The sequence below is a fragment of the Diabrotica virgifera genome, chromosome 3 (assembly GCF_917563875.1).
Source record: "Diabrotica virgifera virgifera chromosome 3, PGI_DIABVI_V3a".
In the NCBI taxonomy this organism is placed as follows: Eukaryota; Metazoa; Arthropoda; class Insecta; order Coleoptera; family Chrysomelidae; genus Diabrotica; species Diabrotica virgifera.
This window is the reverse complement of record NC_065445.1, coordinates 200,241,955-200,262,981: the sequence shown is the minus strand read 5'-3', so window position 1 is coordinate 200,262,981 and position 21,027 is coordinate 200,241,955. Positions and strand designations below refer to the sequence as shown.

The following is a 21,027-nucleotide window of genomic DNA, read 5'->3' as shown; positions in this document are numbered from 1 at the left end:
CTTATTTTTCACTGTATTATCAGTCATAGCATTACATATCGTTATCCCCTCATTATGTGTCCCAGATATGCCAATACACCGCACTTTCTTATTTTTATTGTGTTTATTATTTCGTATTCTTTGTCCATTTTCAGCAATATTTCTATGTTCGTCTTTTTCTGTATCCGTGCTATTCTTAACATCTTTCTGTAGCACCACATTTCAAATGACTAGCTTATTTATTGTGTTCTTGCTTACTCTTGCTCTAAGTCCATATTGCAATATCGAAAACACGTAGCATCTCAAAACTCTTACTCTCAGTTCTAAGCCTTATTTCAGATAATTGTTTTCATTTTTCCAAATGCATTTTTGCTAATTTTATTCTGGACCTTATTCCTATTAGTATTATTTACTAAAATATTAGTTAATTAATTAAAACTATGACGTTGACACACCATAGTTTTAACCAATTATCCAATTATGTAATTCAAAAGGATTTGCAAATTCCTGGATGCAGGATGCTAATCTTTGATTTACATAGGTGACATTATGACAGTATCACTTGCATGCGTAGCAATCGTAGTATTATTTGTAGTAGAGATGTGAGCTGTGTACAGTAAATATAGGTTTGAACCGAGTACACTACCTTGAGGGACTCCTGCCGAGATAGTGTATAGGGAAGTGCAAGCTTGGGCATGATTAACTAAGAAAGATCTATCTGTTATATGTGACTCTAGGATTTTAGCTATAGGATGAGGTAGCTGTGACTTGATTTCGAAAATCATGTCAGACCTTGTCAAAGAGCTGCGAAATGTCTAAGAAAGGCAGCTGTACTGAAGCCCTTATTTTTAAGGGCATCCAGTAGCAATTGACTGCAGAGAAGAATATGGACTATCTTTGAACATAAAGAAAACTAAATTTATGGTAATATCGAAATCAACACGAAATGTCCAAAATTTATATTTACACAATGAAATTATCGATCGAGTTAGCAAATACAAATATTTAGGCACTTTTGTAAATGAAGACAACGATAGCTCAGCAGAAATCAAAATAAGAATAGAAAAAGCCAGATCCATATTCACTAAAATGAAGAGAGTGTTCTGTGGAAGAGATTTGAGCCTTGAAATGAAACTTCGCTTGATGAGATGTTACGTACTTTCTGTGCTGTTCTACGGAATGGAGTCATGGACGCTGAAAAATATTGATATCAAAAAATTGGAGGCATTTGAACTGTGGATGTATCGCAGAATCTTGAGAATATCATGGACGGAGAGAGCCACAAACGTCGAGGTCTTGAGAAGAATGAATAAAGAAAAGGAAGTCATATTTACAATCAAAAAACGAAAACTGCAATACTTGGGACACATTACAAGGGCGAAAGATATGAACTGCTTCGAATAATTATGCAGGGGAAGATAGCAGGAAAAAGATCCATAGGAAGAAGACGAAACTCCTGGCTAAAGAATCTACGGGAATGGTATAGCTGTAGCAACAACGAATTGTTTCGGTCAGCAGTTTCGAAAATACGTATAGCCCTGATGATCGCCAACCTTCGGAACGAAGATGGCACTTGAAGAAGAAGAAGTAGCAATTACATAGAGTAGTCAAAACAGCTAGAGACGCCCTTTAAAGCAAGCAGTTACTTATATTTTGTATATATTTCTAGTAAGTTTATTGTTCTTAAAATGTACACTTGATTTATCTTTTACAGATCCTTAGAAAACTTCCAAGCATACATAGAGGTAGAAGAGAATCTGAAAAATAACAACAAATTCAGCTTCCAACGATCCAACTCGTACATGACTCTAGAAGATCGCTGCAAGATTCGCTGCAACGAAAAGCAATTTAGAAATAGTTGTAAAGAATCTGACTGCTCCCAATTTCACGTCTATCGACAAAAAGTCAAATCCGAAGAATATCTTCCGAATACGACAACTGTGTATATCCAAGACACTTCTGGTTGTTTTGATAAGACTTGTAACGAGAAATGCAGTGATAAGTGTGTGCATAGTATACCAGATCTTAAAAAAGTGTTTATTTCTGAATATATTTAAGTATAATTACCTGACATTGTATATAATATATTAATTATTTTTAATAAACTCTGGAGTTTTATTTGTAATATCCAACTAGGGCAGACCCTATAAAGGCAGAATAGGAGAGTTTTGTATGGTCTCAATGTAGTAACCAATGATCATAATACAAGAATAAAAAAATAATCGTTGGGAACGTTTTTCGAAAGAAATGGAAAATGATTTCTATGATTTGCTAAAGGAAATATGGCGCTTTATAAGAGGTCAAATAAAGGGGGTAAAAGAACTAATAGAACCAAAAAACAGAAAAGGATACACGAATTGACTATCTAAGAAAGCTCTAGGCAGAAGAAGAATAAATGACGCTTAACCGGACACACCAGAAAATATCACAAGTAAAGAAGTTAATATAAATAGATACACAGGAAGTTCAGAAAACGCCTGAAAAGCTGAGCAACAGGAAAGCTGCAGGTCGAGACGGAATGCCAAACTAAGTATTGTGGAGATGCAATAACAGTACAATTAACGGTGTCGCGAAAAAAGGTCGCCAACAATTGGTCGAGCGAAAAAATGTCGCGCACATTTGAGCGCGTATCAAAAGGTCGCCGGCGAAAAAACAGCGCCGACGAAATAAGGTCGCGTGCAATTGATCGCGCGAAAAAAGATCGCGTCATGTTTTACATTATTAAAACCATTCAATTGGTTTTCAAAAAGGTTCTAAAGAAATTCTATTTGCATACTTTAACTTTATGCATTATGAGCCGATTAGTCTTGGAATTCCATCTAATTACTTTTTAATGTATTTTGGATGTATAAGAAGATGGGAAAAATAACGTATATCTAAATACTTTTTAATGTATTTTGGATGTGTAGGAAGATGGGAAATATAGGAGAATGGGAAATTATTTCATATGGTATTTTCAGGTTATTCAAGTGAATATACTTGAAAATTGAACAATTTTTAACATGAAGAAAGTATTTTTTTTTTGTTCTACGTGAATAATTTTAATATATGGATCTAAATTCAGAAAGGTACTTTCCTTCACACTTTTTACAGGCTTAGGACTGTCAGCAAAAAACTGGCGTGTTTAAAAGTGTTTGCTCTTCCTAATCGGATATCGTTAAAAATGTACAGTAATAATAGTTCTATTTACAGTATATATTACATACAAACGAATACCAGGTACCAGTTTACCTATTTTTGGTATTTTCAGAGACCGGTAATTAGCATAATTGGTTCTTAGTAGAAAGTCGTTATGCAGATTAGTGAAGAATAAGTAGTTTAGATAAGGGCACCTTATTGTGTAGGTATTTATTAGGAATTCCATGAAGTCATTACGATAAGACATTATTGGAAATGCTAAAATAAATATTGTACAAAAGTTCTTTGTCTAATTGTGCGTTATTCACTAATGTGGTAATTATTATTCCATATTCGTGAAACGTACTTTTATTACTTTTTAATGTATTTTGGATGTATAAGAAGATGGGAAAAATATCGTATATCTCATTATTCATTAGCTTGTCGATTTGTCAAGATGGTCTTAACTTACGTAAAGAGTCAAAAAGGTGCCAATATGTTGGTGTATAATGGATATATCCATAGAAAGGAAAAAACGATTGATCAAAAGACAATTTGGAAGTGCGCTCAGTACAATAAGCATAAATGTACCGGGAGAGTTCACACAGTGGGAGATGAAGTAGTGAAAAGTACAAGTCACAACCACGTTGCCGATGCGTCAATATTAGAAGCAAAAAAGGCTTGTAACAGAATGAAAGAACTGGCTCATCAAGTTGAACTAACAACACAAGGAATCATAGCTACCGTTTCACAAGAAGTGTCTGTGGGTGCAACTGGGCAGCTACCTTCTATTTCATCCCTAAAGCGAACTATTCAGAACACACGCCAAAGAGTGGAAGCTATTCCGGCAAATCCAAGAAGCTTAACAGAGCTTATTATTCCGGAAGAATACACCAGAAACAATAACGGCGAACCGTTTCTTTTATTTGACAGTGGTCCAAACGAACAGAGAATTTTAATATTTTCCACTGAAAGAAATTTAACTTTGATGGCGAGCTGTGAACACTGGTATGCCGATGGAACATTCACATGTACTCCTCTATTGTTTGGTCAGCTGTATACAATACATGGCGTACAGTATAGCAACGTTATTCCAACTGTTTTTGCTCTACTTCCTAATAAAACTCAGGCAACATACACTCGACTCTTCCATGAATTAAAAACGTTACGACCAGGTTTACGTCCTACAACAATAATGGTGGATTATGAAAAAGCAGCAATTAATGCTTTACAACAAGAGTTTCCTGAAGTCAGAATCCGTGGATGTTTCTTTCATTTCACACAATGTTTGTGGAGAAACATGCAAGGTACAGGACTGCAACAAGTTTATACAGAAGACGCGAATTTTGCTCTACATCTGCGACAATTGGCAGCCCTAGCCTTCGTACCTGAAATAGATGTTGTTGCAACATTCGGAGAGCTACTGGACAGCGAGTTTTACACTCAAAATGAAAATTTACTAACACCTTTAATAAACTACTTTGAGGATGTATGGATAGGCAGATTGGATCGACGACAACAAAGAAGACCGCCAATGTTTCCAAGGAATCTTTGGAATTGCTTCGAATTTATAGAGGAAGATCTACCGCGTACTAATAATGCTGTCGAAGGTTGGCACAACAGCTTCTCCTCGATATTAAATGCAGCACACCCAAATCTATGGAAGTTTATTACGGGGCTAAAGAAAGAAGAGAGTTTAAATCGATTAAAAGTGGAGCAATACATAGCTGGAAACCAACAACCTCAAAAAAAATTTATAAAGATACAGCGCGGCGAATAAAAACGATTTGTTTGCAATACGGGAACCGGCCAAATCTAGAATATTTAAGAGGAATTGCCCAAAATTTTCAACTGCAAGTATAAAAAACTAAAAAACAATTAAAAAAAAATTTAAAAAAACAAAAAAAAAATAAAAATTAAAAAAACACAAAAAAATAAAAATAAAAAAAAATAATAAAAATTAGAAAAAAATTAAAAAATTAAAATTAAAAAAACTTTTAAACACGCCAGTTACTAACTGCCAGTCCTAAGCCTGGATAAAGTGTGAAGGAAAGTTAAAGTATGCAAATCTGTTATTAATATAAATGTATTCTTTAACTATGATATCTTCAATAAGTACTCACCAGTGACAATGTATTAATGAAATTGTGCCTGTTATATAATTTTTAACCACAATATCATTATTTTATTTGGGAAATTTTATTTTAATAAAGATGGTAGCCCTTAACCTACCCTATCTATATGTAGTATATACCCTGTAAAATATATTAAGCTTATATTAAAACTTACTCTTAAATAACCAAGGGTAAATTTTGCGACACTGCCAAGTCGTGAAATAATACCTCTAGGTACTTTCCCTACAACATTTACAGTTAAAATTACCTTAATTCGACCATTAAATTGGTCGAACATTTTACATGATCAATTTCAAATAGGATTATTTACTTCCAATTATTTTCCTATTATTTAAAGTGGAAAATAAAACTAAAGTCATTTAGAAGTCAATATTGGGTTGACGAAATATTTTTTACCAATAGGTTAAAATGACTAATAAGAAAATATTTAACTGTTTGGGTCATTATTTAACAGCAATCCTTTAGTTCTATTGCATCATCTAAATCTGACCTAAGCCTGGATTAAGTATGAAGGAAAGTTAAAGTATGCAAATGAAAACATATTTTCTGACGCGATCTTTTTTCGCGCGATCAATTGCACGCGACCTTATTTCGTCGGCGCTGTTTTTTCGCCGGCGACCTTTTGATACGCGCTCAAATGTGCGCGACATTTTTTCGCTCGACCAATTGTTGGCGACCTTTTTTCGTAGATCCACAATTAACAACATTCGTTAACAATAGAGAGATTTTGCACCTCTTAAGATAACCGCTGATTTTGGCTCCGCTATGGTTAACTTTATTAAGCATAACGATTACGGCAACGTTAAAAAGCAGAGTTTTTGCAGCCTGTCAAGTAGGTTTTTCGTGTCATCGTTATCGTTATTTAAACATAACCTCACTTTACAACGTTATTGTAATTTTAAGCATATACTTGAACAGTTTTTGATATTTTAATTTATAGGTAATCAAAATTAGAATCTATGTAAATGTAATTTTACTGATTTTTTTCATTCTGGCAACAAAGCAATTTAACCATTACTATAACGATAAGCACTACTTTAAACGTCCGTAAATTACGGAATCCCTTATGTTTAATAACGATAACGGATCATATATTCGCTACTGCGCAGACGTCGTATAACGATAACCCTAACGGAATTGCAAAATAAGAGGTGCAAAATCTCTCTAATATTAGTACGTTCTTTAACGGTAAAATATTGCAAAACCTCTAAATTTTAAAGAACCGCTTGGATTGACATGAAATTTGGCATACACATAGCTAACAGGTCAAAGAAAAAAGTGTTATTGTGCCGATGTGTGCTTTGGCCCTGGGGGTGAGTTTCACCCCATTTTGGGGGTGAAAAAATATACGTCCAAAATAAGTCCGGAAAGCGATAAACTGACTAATTCTAAGCAACTTTTGTTCTATAGAGTTTTTTTACCAAGTCAATACTTTTCGAGTTATTTGCGAGTGAATATGTTTATTTTTCAACAAAATAACCACGTTTTAGACGGTTTTTCGCAAATTACTCAAAAAGTAAGTATTTGATCCAAAAAATATTGTCAAAAAAATATATCTTGTAAAAAACTGAAAAAAATGGTGTATACACTAGGTCTCTATACTTAGCAGAAGCAGAGTTATAGCTAATGAAAAATAGGTTCATATTCGTCAAATTCCAAATCGAATATTTTAATTTAAAATAACCAAATAATGAAGCACTTTTTGGGGAAAACTCATTACAACTTTTATAAAGTTTTTAAAAAAAGCTTTCTTTTGTTTTATAAAAAAATATTTCTATCATCAAAAATAACCAAGTTACGCTCAAAATAAAGTTGGTCCCTTTTCTTTTGGTAAAAAAATCGAGAAAATCAACCCCTAATTAGCATCTCAAATGAACGTAATCGTTATTACCACTTGACAAGTTTCTTTACTCCTGTATGTATTGTTTATATGATCTGTAAGTTTCATTGGTTTTAAGTCCTTATTTTCGAGAGGGTTGTAGTTAAAATGGCTTTAAAGATTCACTAATCACAAGTGTATTCAAATTTAGATATACCAAATCTTAACCAATTTTTGTCTTACACAGTAAAACAAAAAAATACAAAATATTCAGAAAAGCAAGTCCACTTTTTTTATTGTTTCAGATTTTTGGTATCTCTAACAATTTTTAAGTTATTTTGAAAAAATGCATTTTCTCCAAGATTAAAAATTTTCAAAATTTTATTTCAAAGCCATTTTTTCAAAACTGAGCACTTTGAACCGATGAAACTTACAGATCATATAAACACAACATAGTTAAAGTAACTTGTGAAGCGATAATGATTAATATCATTTAAGTTGCTATTTAGGGGTTGATCTTCCCGATTTTTTTGCCAAAACAAAAGGGACCAACTTTTTTTGAGCGTAACTTGTTTATTTTTGATGTCAGAAATGTTTTTTTGTAAAACAAAAAGTTTGTAAAAAAGTTTTAATGAGTTTTCCCCAAAAAGTGCTTAATTTTTTGGTTATTTCAAGTTAAAATATTCGATTTGTAATTTGACGAATATGAACCTATTTTTTATTAACTATAACTCTGCTTCTGCTAAGTATAGAGACCTAATATATACACCATTTTTTTCACTTTTTTACAGGCTATATTTTTGTTAAAAATGATTTTTTCGTCAAAATACTTACTGTTTAAGTTATTTGCGAAAAACTGTCTAAAAACGTGGTTATTTTATTGAAAACGAACAAGTTCACTCGCAAATAACTCGAAAAGTATTGACTTGGCGGCGAAAAAACTCTAAAGAACAAAAGTTGCTTAGAATTAGTCAGTTTATCGATTTTCGGACTTATTTCGGACATATATTTTTTTACCCACGAGAGGGGGTGAAACTCACCCCCAAGACAAAAGCACACATCTGCACAATATCACTTTTCTTCGTTAACATGTTAGCTATGCGTATGCCAAATTCATGTTAATCCAAGCGGTTCTTTAAAATTTACAGTAAAAACCGTGAAAGAATGTACTATATTATAAAACAATAAAATAACGAATGGACTAAATGTACTATTCAAAAAAGAAGATAAAACACCAAAAAACTACAGAAGCATAAATTTGTTAAATACTACCCAAAAACTAACAATAAAATTCTATAAGAACTAGATAATGAATCACAGAATAAAGCCGGATTTAATGTTAGGATGGGGATGTGGACGACACGGCTGTCTTACGGGACACGTTGAAGAATCGTCCGATATGATAAGCGTTGGCTAGTTTATCATACAACGGAACGGGGCGACACCGTGAAGTGCCGGGGACATGCGCTATCTATTCTACAGCACGTATCGTGCACGCCAAGTCCTAACATAAATCAGCCTTAAGTTTAACAGATGAACAAGGAACAACAGGGTTTTCGTACTCGAAGATCGTGTCCAGATGCAATATTCGTCATAAAGCAAATTACTGAGAAATCACTAGAGCATAATAGGCCACCAGTTTTGTGTCTGATTGACTTAAAGAAAGCTTTTTACAGAGTAAAACAACAGAAAAGCTGCAAGTAAAGACATGGAATACCAAACGAATTACTAAAGTATCGTGGAAAAGCAACGACGGAAGAATTAACAACACTAATTAACAAAATTATAAAACATATACATAAACATGAAATTTGGTAGATTTTAAGAGGTAGGGGAAAGGTAGGTAAAGTGGAATGGGTGGGTAAAGCGGAATAAGCTTAAAATTTAATTTCAAAATTGGCGGTTTTTGTTGTAACTCCTACCACAATATACCTTTTGACATTTGGCAATATTTACTTCAATATGGCGCACTTTCATTGATATGTTCATGTGAGTTAAACAAGATCTTTGTTTTTTAACAAAAAGTTGTAATATTTGGTGACTAAGACGAAATTTCTTATCAGCAACAGGTAAGTTTTTCTAACCGTATTTATTATCTATTGTATAAAATGGTTATTTGTGGACATAAATACTCTTTCTTTAACTTATTAGCACGTTTGGTTAGTAGCTATCGTGTTTGTACAGAAAAAATGTTGATGCGGGTAAAGTGGAATGAAACGTATGCGGGTAAAGCGGAATGACGTTCCACTTTACCTCCTAAAAGTTTAACAATGTTATTAAGTGACAACATTTTTTTAGCATGCCTAATTTTTACAAACGAAAGACTTCGCAGCAGAGTTGGGACGAGAAGGCAATGGCTGAGGCTCTAACTGCATGTCAAGGTGGTTTATCAATTCATTCTTCTGCAAAACAATATAACAGTCCATCGACAACTCTTTTTAGAAGATTAAAGCGACCACCAGAAGAACGTTTAGTGAAGCAACTTGGACGATTCCGTTGCGTGTTCACGGTAGATCAAGAGAGGATGTTGGTAGACTATATTCTTAAAATGGAAGAACGCCTGTTTGGGCTAACTATTTCTGACTTAAAATATCTTACCTACGAGTTTGCCATACGAAATAACATTGAACATAGATTCAATAATGAGAAGAAAGAAGCTGGTAAAGTATGGTTGCTTGGTTTCATGAAACGGCACCCAGTTCTTTCACTTCGACTTCCAGAAAAAACGTCAGCAGCGCGAGCGTCAGCATTTAACGCAGTTAGTGTCGGAAAGTTCTTTGATTTATTGGAAGACTTATACCAAAAACACAACTACAAACCTAACCGCATCTATAATTGTGACGAAATCGGAATCTCTACCGTGCCAAATAAGCCTTCAAAGATTATTTCAAAAAAGGGGAAAAAGCAAGTAGGAGTTTTATCATCAGCTGAAAGAGGTACGCTTACAACTGCAGAAATTTGCTTCAACGCTGCAGGGGAATACATCCCTCCTGCTCTTATTTTTCCACGGGTGAGACATCACTTGACATTCGACATTTGAGTTCCTCTGAATACCAAAATTTTCACGCATGCTTCTGGATGGATGCAGACCGAAATCTTTACGGCTTGGTTTCACCATTTTATTAAATTTGCGAAGCCTACCTCCGAGGACAGGGTTTTACTAATTTTAGATGGCCATTCAACCCACATAAAAAACATTGAAGTCTTAGAGCTTGCTAAGAAAAACTTTGTAGACATCCTGGTGCTACCACCACATTGCACACATCGACTTCAGCCACTGGACGTATCATTTATGTATCCCATGTCGACCTTCTATGAACAGGCAGTGCGAGTTTGGCTGCGAACCCACCCGGGGAAAGTTGTGACGATTCATGATGTCGGTCCTCTCTTCGGAGAAGCTTACTTGAAGGCAGCTAGTATGGCAACAGCTATCTCAGGATTTAAGAAGACGGGTATTTGGCCGTTTGAGAGACCTGATCCAAACGTTTTCGTGGCTGCAGATACAACTGATCGTCCTGGGCCTCTACTCGCTACATCTAACCTGCCATCAGCGTCCACTCCAGTGTCAAATGACATTCTCCTCCATAAGACTATTGTTAGTCCTGCGGATATTTTACCTATCCCACGGGTCGCTTCAAATATCGAAAATCCAACGAAGAAAAGGGCTCGATCAGGAAAAACTGTAGTAGCAACTTCTACCCCTTTTATTGAAGAGTTAAAGAATTTGAAGGCTCCGACCCCAAAAAATCCAACCAAGAAAGTTACGAAGCAACTATTTCAAAGCGACAGCGAAGAAGAAGATGATGCAAACATCAGCATTTATAGTGACAGCGGTTCAGAGTTGGTCCTACCAGTTCAAATTCCTACCATAAAAACAGAAGATATTAAGGAAGGGATATATGTAGCTGTAGAGTACAACGGACAAACATTTCCCGGTTTAGTAATTTCAAAATCAGGTGAATCAGCGTCTGTAAAGTGTATGGAAAGGACGCAAAAATATTTCAAATGGCCTAATAAAGATGATGTATTAGATTACAACATTAAGGACATTAAAATGATTATTAATGAACCAAAACAGTTAAGACGAGGGTTTTTCAATGTTCCTGAGCTCTGTTTATATGCTTAGTTGAATAAATAATATTAATTCATTTTAAGTTTTTGTATTCCGCTTTACCTCCAATATGGCGGGTAAAGTGGAATATTACACCACTTTTACTTTTGACGTTTTTCTCCGAAGTGGTGATATATTAGTTTAATTTCTTAACAGTACTACGTAGGGCTATAACGTAAGTGGCTTCTTCCATAAACTCAAACTTTTAAGACGAATACTTCTACCGGGATACAAGCTTGAATCGGTAATTATTCCACTTTACCTACCTTTCCCCTAGTTATTGCGCATTTTTGGACATACAATTAAGAATTTTATATTCACCATTGGCGTGCATACCTATGGGATGTATCTAAAATGTGTTTACCCGTACCTATGCACGCCAATGGTGAAGATAAAATTCTTAATTGTATGTCAAAAAATGCGCAATAACTACCTCTTAAAATCTACCAAATTTTATTTACATATCTTAACCGGTTTTAGAGCAATAAATAAATCGTCGGTTTGTAAGAAAAAATTCAACATCCCGTATCTCGGAAACGAAGCATTTGTGGACATATGTTTATAAAGCAAACGTTCATTATATTTTTATGCAGAATTGCCCCTGAAAGTTTGTCGCACTTATTTAGAAAAAATCCTGTATTGATGAATAGCATGGCTAGTTCTTAAAGTACCTAACTTTTTTATTATCCCATATAAGCAAATTAATTAAAAAGCAAAATGTTAAGAAAGCCTAAGGCTACAGTTGAATTTTAATTTCAATGTATTAAATACACTAGAATATTCCACAGGGGGTTCCAAACTTTGAGGAAAAAACACACTATCATTGTTACACCCGGTATACAATGACACTTACCTGTTTAGCAATTGTATTATTACATCGATATTCCTGAAGAATAAGGCTATAATATACTAAAAAAATTACTAAAATCGGACAACAGGTTTAGGAAATACGAGACATTAAAAATGTCCCATTTTTAAGGTGGTGCGTTAATTTTTATGCTTAGTGTAGGGGAGGAGGGGGCACTTTTGAACGTTTTTTCTTTTTAAGTGTATTATGACTTACTTAGCCAAAAGTTATTTATTTTAGGTATCGCAAACAACTTTAGCACATCTATTATTTTAGCACATATCAAACTTGCCAAAAAATTATCTGAACATACAAAAAATTAACTTTACATATCATAAGAAAAATGTTCCGAAGGGGCCCCTAATAGGGGGTAGCTTTGAACTAAGAAGGGCCGCATTTGAACGACCTAAAAATACTTTGAAATCAAACCAAAAAACACAGTATATTATTGAAAGGACACCATAAAATATACAAACTTGAAAAAAACACAATAAATACCTACCTAGGTATAGGCATTAAAACAAGAAACTATTAAATTTTAATTTACATTGTTATTATCGTGTTCTGCTAGTGCTATAAGTTGAATTGTTTATAGGATGTAATTTTAAAACGACATCTTCAATGGGGACTATCGAAATATCCTCCGTTTCTGGAAAGTGAAAAGTTGAATTTGTCCTTTTACCCTTAATTCTTTTCAAAAACTTGACTTCAAACTCAGAATCCAAAGCAAATATTTCAGTGATCTGTCCCACATAATAATTACACAGCTTTTTTGTAACAAACTTCACTAAAATATAGTCATTCTGTTCATATTTTGCAATTTCTGTGAAGTCCTCCCATTCATCTGAACTGGCATAAACTATGTCTTCATCGGATTCCGAAGTTTCACTCTGTGGTAACACCGCAGTCTTTTTAGTAGTAGGAGTAGTCTTCCAAATGTTTCTTTTCATCTTATTTGCTTGCAGCCTCTGTTGTTTCTGTTCTCTTGCTAGTGTTTTTTCTTCAATTTTGTTTTTTTCTGGTGTTTCTGTTAAAACTCTGGATTTAACCTTTTTTCGAGCTCTAATATTTTTTCTCGGGGCAGCCTTTGGGAAAGGTCGTACAATTTCAGGTGTTACTGGGGTTGATGTAGATGGAACAACTTCAATTTCAGGTGCTACTGAGGTTGATGTAGATGGAACAACTTCAATTTCAGGTGCTACTGGGGTTGATGTAGGTAGAACAGCTTGTGTTGAGTTGTTTACATTATTTCCTGGTGGTGGCCGGTCAGTAACAAAAGCACAGTGAAAATCGTCATCCGAAAATAAAAGACGGTTTAGGGGCCAAGTGCCAGTTTTTCTAAAATCTTCAACTATATTTTTCATGACAAATGAAGAAGTGTATGCAGTGTTTGTAAGAGCTGCTAAGTCATGTATGGTAATTGCTCGAGCAGGATGCATTATCATCCATTCGTTCATAGCAACTGCAAGTTTTGATTTAAACGGCGAATGAACTGCTACATCTAGCGGTTGAAGGCGATGTGAGGTGTGGGGTGGAAAAGTAACTAATACTATTTCATTTTCACGTGCAAACAATATGGCTTCAAGAGAGCAATGACTTTCGTGATTGTCCATCAATATTAAGATTGGAGATTCAGAAGAACAGTGTGTATAACGTTTAATGTGCTTAAGAACCTTGAGAAACAGTTCCTTGGTCATCCATCCAGAGCTTGGCGAATTAGCTGAACCCAGGCTTCCCAATGGAGCTCCATTCAACATTGTATCATGAAAACGGGCTCTTGGAAATATGTACACCGGAGGCACAGCATTTCCTAAAGCATTAGTTATTCCACACATGGTGATCAGGGTGCCTCTCTCTGCTGAAACTATCTGCCCAACTTGTTTGATTCCCTTTTGCGTTACAATGTTTGGAGCTTGCAGGACAGTACTGATACCAGTTTCATCCAAGTTATAGATCTTGTCAGGTGAGAAATTGTGGGTTGAGAGAGCACGTTCATAATTGTCAAAAAATGTCTCAACATTTTCTTTTGTAAAGCTAGTAGCTCGGCTAAGGCTGGTGTTTTCGGGTTTCCTCAATGCCAAATTTTGGTGCCTGTTTTTAAAACATTGCAGTCAGTCTATACCAGCAATTTTATGGGCATCCCATTTACTGATGCACATAGGTTTGTTCAATCTTTTTGCATAATCGTAAGCCAAAATTCTGATTTGAGTGTATGTTAAACTGTAATTTATGTTTGAAGACTTTAATATATAACTAACTAAGAGGTCTTCTTCGGTTTTGTTGAAAACTTGACCAGTAGAATACAAACTTGAATAATTCGACAGATCATTATAAACTACACCATTTTGTTCTGCCCTTTCTCGTTCCTGTTTCCTTTTTATTCTATAAAATAGTGTCGTATGTTTAATTCCATAGGTTGCAGCAGCTGTGCGAAGTTTCATGCCACCCTCCACTGCTTGTATGGCATTTTTAATATCATCTTCAGTTGGAGGCCCTTCTGCACGTTTTCTTTTGTATGTACGTACCATCTCAGTTCCTAAAAATCCACATTTAGCATTAATTTTAATTCTTCCTAATTGAGATTGCAGTAATGGGGCACCTTTGAACAAAGTTCAAAAGTGCCCCATTCATGTTGTTCAAATGTGCCCCGCAATGGCAAATTTCAAATTTATGTAAGTTAAAAATGAAGTGTTAGAATTTCGAGGTTAAATATCGAACACATACCTTGGAAAACACTTGACAATTGCAGGACAGCAGCAACACCACCCAGTTCCGAATATTTTGTTTGTATTATCCTTACAACCAAAATTGCACACAGATGTGTTTAAATGCCGAAAATCTTACTTTCGCTGTTACGTTTGTAAACACAACAACAATCACTCATGCAACTTTACACTAGTAGTATAGGATGTAGCCAACACCATATAACAAAAATTACTCTTATTGTGGTGCTTATAAGCTGGAAATTTGAATTGTTCAAATCCACCCCACGTTCAGAAGTGCCCCTCCTCCATGCGAACTGGTCATTAAAGCTTATTTTTCAAAGAATACAACACACACAGCACTACAGTGGCATTATTGACAGCAGCATTAAAACTAAACGGTTTTAAGTACAAGTAACCTTGCTTTTATGTAGGATATATGCTCTTGGAAAGGTATAAAATAAAACCATTTGATCTTAACAATTCACTGTCGATAGACTAAATATGGTCCAAGAGCTGTGAGACATTTTTAAATAGGTATTTTAGGCAACCTGAAAATTTTTCAGGTGACTCTTCCATGATAGCCTAATACAAAAATGCCGGTCTGGCTAAAGGGTAGCGGTTATTTTCCCCAAAAATCCCCCCCAAATTTAAACAAAAGGGTAAAAATTGTTATTACAAAAAATATCATTGACGTGACTTTAAAGAAAATTTAAATATTTAAATATAAAAAAATAAAGAGGCCATGCGATTTGAGGGCGATTTTAACTCTGCAAGATACTTGCATGGGCGCTCCAGGATTATTTTCAGGGGATGCATCTGAACTTCAGAAGATTTCATCTTAATCTGTACATACTATTAACGAATATAAAATATACAACTATACATGCATCTTCTTCTTTAAGTTCCATCTTCTATCGAAGGTTGGAAATCATTATGGCAATGCGGACCCTGTTGACTGCCGCTCTAAATATCTCTGCACTACTGCATTCGAACCATTCCCGTAAGTTCTTAAGCCAGGATGTTCTTCGTCTTCCCACATTTCGCTTTCCTCGGATTTTGCCTTGCATAATAAGTTGTAATAATGAGTATTTTTTCCCTCTCATCACATGTCCCAAGTACTCAAGTTTTCGTCTTTTGATAGTTAGTATTATTTCCGGTTGATTTCCTATCCTTCTAGTTACTTCCACGTTCGACATTCTTTGAATCCATGATATTCGTAGGATTCTTCTGTAACACCAAAATTCAAAGGCGGCCAACTTATTCAAATGGACTTGTTTCAACGTCCACGCTTCCAAGCCATAAAGAAGAGTAGAGAACACGTAACATCGAAGCATCCTTAGGCGTAGTTCTAACCTTATATCCCGACAACAAAGAAACTTTTTAAGTTTAATGAATGATGCACGTGCTATTTCAATACGTGTCTTAATTTCTTTGGTTTGGTCTACATTTGATGTTATCCATGTTCCTAAGTATTTGTAGTTATCCACACTCTCAATCACAGTATCTTCAATAGTTAATTGGATGTTTACGTGTGCTGATTTAGTTATGATCATGCATTTAGTTTTCTTTAAATTCATCTTCAGTCCGTACTCATGACAGCGTTCATTAAGGCGTTCCATTACGTTCTGTAAATCATTGTTATTATCTGTTATTATTACTGTATCGTCTGCAAAACGTAAGTTGTTCAAAACTTCTCCATTGATAGATATACCTTCTATTGAATTTGAGAGCGCTTCTTGAAATACCGCTTCACTGTAGACATTGAAAAGTAGTGGAGACAGCACGCAACCCTGACGGACTCCTCTCTGTATTTTGATATCTTGGGTGTCTTGGTTGTCACATGCATAGCTATATACAATTGTACATTCCTTCCGGACAGGGAGGTGCAATTGTTATTTTGACAGGGTATTTTTTAATATTAAAAATAAATGTTGTTCTGAAGCTATTTATTATAATAAAAGTATTAAGCATTGGTTATATAAGTAAGAATACGTAGCAACTCAATCAATTAATCACTAATTAATTTTTCATTAATTCTAAATACATATTACAACTATTTACAGATCAGGTAGAAGAATCTGAGTTTCGAGGGGAGTCTGACGAAGAAGAAGAGAATGTATATTTACTTTAGCTCATTTTTCTTTCCTTCATAGTGTTGAGTATTTCTTTTGTTTTTCATCTTTTTTAATGTTTCCGTGTTTGTTACGTATTGTGTCTATGATATTTTTTACATTATTCGATAACACCACATCTCAACAATGGCAAGTCTTTCTTCAGATGCGCCCGTGATTGTTTAGGCTTCGACTGTGTGTAAAAGGACAGAGAATACGTAGCAACTCAATTAATTAATCACGGATTAATTTTTAATTAATTCTAAATACATATTACAACTATTTACAGATCATGTAGAAGAGGAATCTGAGTCTCGAGGGGAGTCTGACGAAGAAGAAGAGAATGAACGTTTAAGCTCAGATGAGGAGTTTGAAGAAAAAGTACAAGATTCGGACACAGAATTAATTTAGTTTATAGTTTTATACTTTTCTACCTATATATTTATAATAATAAATTTGTCTTTTTCTATCATATTTGAAAAATCTATTGTATAGTACGTATTATTTTCCTTTAATTAAGAAAAATTACGTAAAAAACTATAATATCTATAATAATTACTCTAACGTTTCGAGGCACAACAACATGGATATCGCCAGGTCACGTGATTTTCTCGAGCGAACGGACTCGCTCAGCTACAACAGAGGACGCAAACAGCTATCGGTATACGCTCTTTCTTACACTGCTGCTTACCTATAGCGGTTTCATTTATATGCACGCGTAATTTATTTGATCACATGGCAATTGGATAATTTCACCAAAAAAAACCTGTCTTTTTAGAATATTTATTTTTAAAATTAAAAAATACCCTGTCAAAATACCAATTGCACCTCCCTGTCCGGAAGGAATGTACATAGCAATGCATGTATAGTTGTATATTTTATACTCGTTAATAGTATGTACAGACTCAGATGAAATCTTCTGAAGTTCAGATGCACCCACTGAAAATAATCCTGGGGCGCCCATAAAGTATCTTGCAGAGTTAAAATCGCCCTCAAATCGCCTGGTCTGTTTATTTTCTTTATATTTGAATATTTAAATTTAGTTTCAAGTCATATCAATGATATTTTTTGTAATAACAATTGTTACCCTTTTTTTAACTTTGGGGGGGATTTTTGGGGAAAATAACCGCTACCCTCCAGCCAGACCGGCATTTTTGTATTAGGCTACCATAGAAGAGTCACCTAAAAAATTTTCAGGTTGCCTAAAATACCTACTCAAAAATGTCTCACAGCTCTTATACTAATAGTTTTCAGCCATATTGCTTTCTGGAGATGCTGAAAGCCATGATAGATTACAATATAAGGCTTACACAAAAATTATAAATAAGCGACTTAAAGACATAAATTCGATTTATTTTAACATTAAAACATTAAAATTGTAGATAAAATTATTTTTATTTCAAATTAGTATTTTTCTGATTTAAATTGTTTTATTATTTTTTTTTTAATCGCTAAAAGTCAGAAATTTTAGGGTACGTGAGTTATTAAGACCTATTTTTGTTAACATTATCAATAAAGTTGGGTGCACAAGTGTTTTTCTACCTTGACAGTCCGAAATAACCAAGTACTTTTTATTATTTTATGGTTACAAATACGTATCTACCTACCATAACACATGTAAAAATTTGTTGGCCTATATGGAGTATATAGGTTTAAAGAATCATTTAATATGGTAAATAGTCTTTAAAAGTCTCCATTTAAGAAACCTTTTTAAGTTTGCTATAAAACTGCCTGCACTTAAAGTGTCTTTTAACATGGTTTTAAAAGCACCTTCACATCAACTTTAAAACCAGTTGCTTAAGAAAACAAAGTTTTAAAAAGGTTTTTATTTTTGGTTTTATTGACCTCTTTCAGTGTGGGCCCTTCTATGCTGAAAGCGTTTTATTGCAACCTTAAGGTTTACTTAAAAACCAATTGGTTTTAATTTTAGTTTCATTCTACAGTTTTAAAGCATCCTTGAAAGACTTAATAAACCCGTTCGGTGCTACTATGATTCGAGCAGTTTTTCTATAGACTTTAGTACGAAAAACATCAGACCTATCAGCCTCAGGTACTTGGCTTTTTCATATCCGTTTTACCGGGTTTGGGTATAAAATCCACCCAAATTAGCCTACATACTGTTGGTATGTACCCCAATCCTAAGCTATCTTGCAGCATCATACATAATTTTTCATACAGGTCATTTCCCTTCTGAAAAAGTATTGGATAAATCCTGTCCGGACCCTGTGATTTATATGGCTCAAATGAGTTTATTTCCTATTTGATTTTGTCTTGTTTCACCACTTCTTTTGCCACACGCTAGTTTTCTTTAGAACCGTAAGTCATAGTATCCAGTTCAGTCTGCTAGTTCAGTCTGCTGCCATGTTTCTAGTAGTATCAGTTTTGTTTTATACTCAAGAAAGTGCACCCTAAAAAGTTCTTTCAGGATTACTGCACCATTCTGAGTATATTCACCTAACTCCTTTTAGAGCAAGGGACTACTTCTTTGAGGGTCCTATGAGAGAAATATTATATGTGGAGTCTTGATATTTCTTAGTCTGTTTTGTCTCCTCGCAATACCTTTTCCACGATTTTTGTTTTGTCTACTCAGTTGCTCCTTTTGACTCACTTTCTCACTTACTTTCGTTGATGGGGTTATTTATTGCTTGTTATTTCAAAACAGATAGGTTGATGGTCTGAATAAGACACAGAGTTGTGGCCAGTGTTATGACAGTTACTTCCTTTTGTTACCAACAAAAGTTGGTTTGTTCCCTACGTTTAGTATGACTAAATCATGTTCCAAAACAAACTGTAGTAATGACTCACTTCTTTCATTGGTGTATACTGTCCCAGATCAATTGGTGCGCATGCGCATTACAGCTGGTGGTTAATAAAAGGTCATTTTTCCCGCAATATCTCATGAGCTGTTCCAATACCATTGATGGTGGTTTTTCGGAATCATCTTATGGGAAGTATGCTGTTCTTTGTAGTTTCTTCCCCTAAGATCTTTATCTTTACGGCAGTGAAGTCATATTGATATGTGGTTTTACTTAATGCAGGTCGCAGATCGGCGATAGGTAAGATGCCCCCTCCAACAATGCCCGGTAGACTTCTTATTTTGTCCTTTTAAACCAAGGGCTCTTTTATCAAAGCAATCGAACCTTCGCATTCTACCCTGCCTTCGAGCCATCGCGGCATTTGATGGTAGGTATGAAAGAATGCCTTTCTAAGTCTGTAATACGTATGAGATGAGCTTGTATTCATATATTCTTAATAAATTATTTTCGTGAAATATAACGATCCCGGATATATAAAAACTAAAATTGAAGAACTACTAACTAAGAACAAACAGAACTTATACTACAAACAAATATAAAACTTGTAGAAAGAGGTTAGTTCTGTTAATTACTTTCTAAAAAAGTAATGTGTGAATCTTCCACGGAAAACGTTTGCATTATTTAAGAATGTTGGCACGCGACAAAGAAACTTTGCAACTTTAGGAACTGATTTATTATTAATAATAAAAGGTAATAACGACAACATTTTAAGAGTCGAACTGCAACCAGTCTTTTTCAGCTACTGTCTGGAATGGCGAGGAAATCAGTAAGTATAATAGATATTTATATAGATAAGTTAATATAGATTTAAGATTCCACTTAAAATGATAGAAGCTTGTTTGGAGCTTGTAGATTTAGTATTTGCGATAAATAATAATTATTATGTTTTTTTGCTTTTGGTTTCATGTTTAAATTTTTAGTTGTTTTATAGTTCTGCTCAATGTGTGGGCATTTTTGGTAGTTTTTTTTATTGTATTCCAATATTTAAGATTTTAAAACTTCATATTAAATCCTCCTTTTTGTATTTTTTTTAACCACAAAGGGTTATTAGCAGAGTCAGGCAAATATGCAATAGTGCATATGCATATGCATTTGCATATTTTTGTAGTTTCTTTTGAATTTTGCATATACCGGTATATTTAAAAATAAAGGGCATATAATAGGTTTTCAAAGCGAATTTATTTATTTATTTATTCATGGTTAAAATACCTTCGTACCTGATATTTCTGTGTGGATCAAGGCATCCAGAATTTTTCATTGATATGGGAAAATTATTATGCTCAGCATGCAGTAAGTAAATACAAAGTAAACCTAAATATTTTAAATTACATAAAAATAATCAGAAAACCAAAAAATATACATTTTTAATTTAAAATGCTTTAAATAA

General features: G+C 34.3%; 2 protein-coding genes across 3 annotated transcripts in view; both read left to right on the top strand.

The window, feature by feature from the left end:
- Positions 1-2,084, top strand: part of LOC114336085 (uncharacterized) — a 312,006-nt gene extending 309,922 nt beyond the window's left edge. For both annotated transcript variants that reach the window (XM_050647154.1, XM_050647153.1), the window contains exon 7: positions 1,694-2,084. In XM_050647154.1, coding sequence (XP_050503111.1) covers positions 1,694-2,036 — 343 coding nt within the window. In that variant the 3' untranslated portion in view covers positions 2,037-2,084. The remainder of the gene's footprint in view (positions 1-1,693) is intronic.
- Positions 2,085-20,004: 17,920 nt separating this feature from the next.
- LOC126882293 (odorant receptor 49b-like) overlaps positions 20,005-21,027 on the top strand; it is a 55,271-nt gene continuing 54,248 nt past the window's right edge. The window contains exon 1 of the mRNA XM_050647156.1: positions 20,005-20,406. Coding sequence (XP_050503113.1) covers positions 20,392-20,406 — 15 coding nt within the window. The 5' untranslated portion in view covers positions 20,005-20,391. The remainder of the gene's footprint in view (positions 20,407-21,027) is intronic.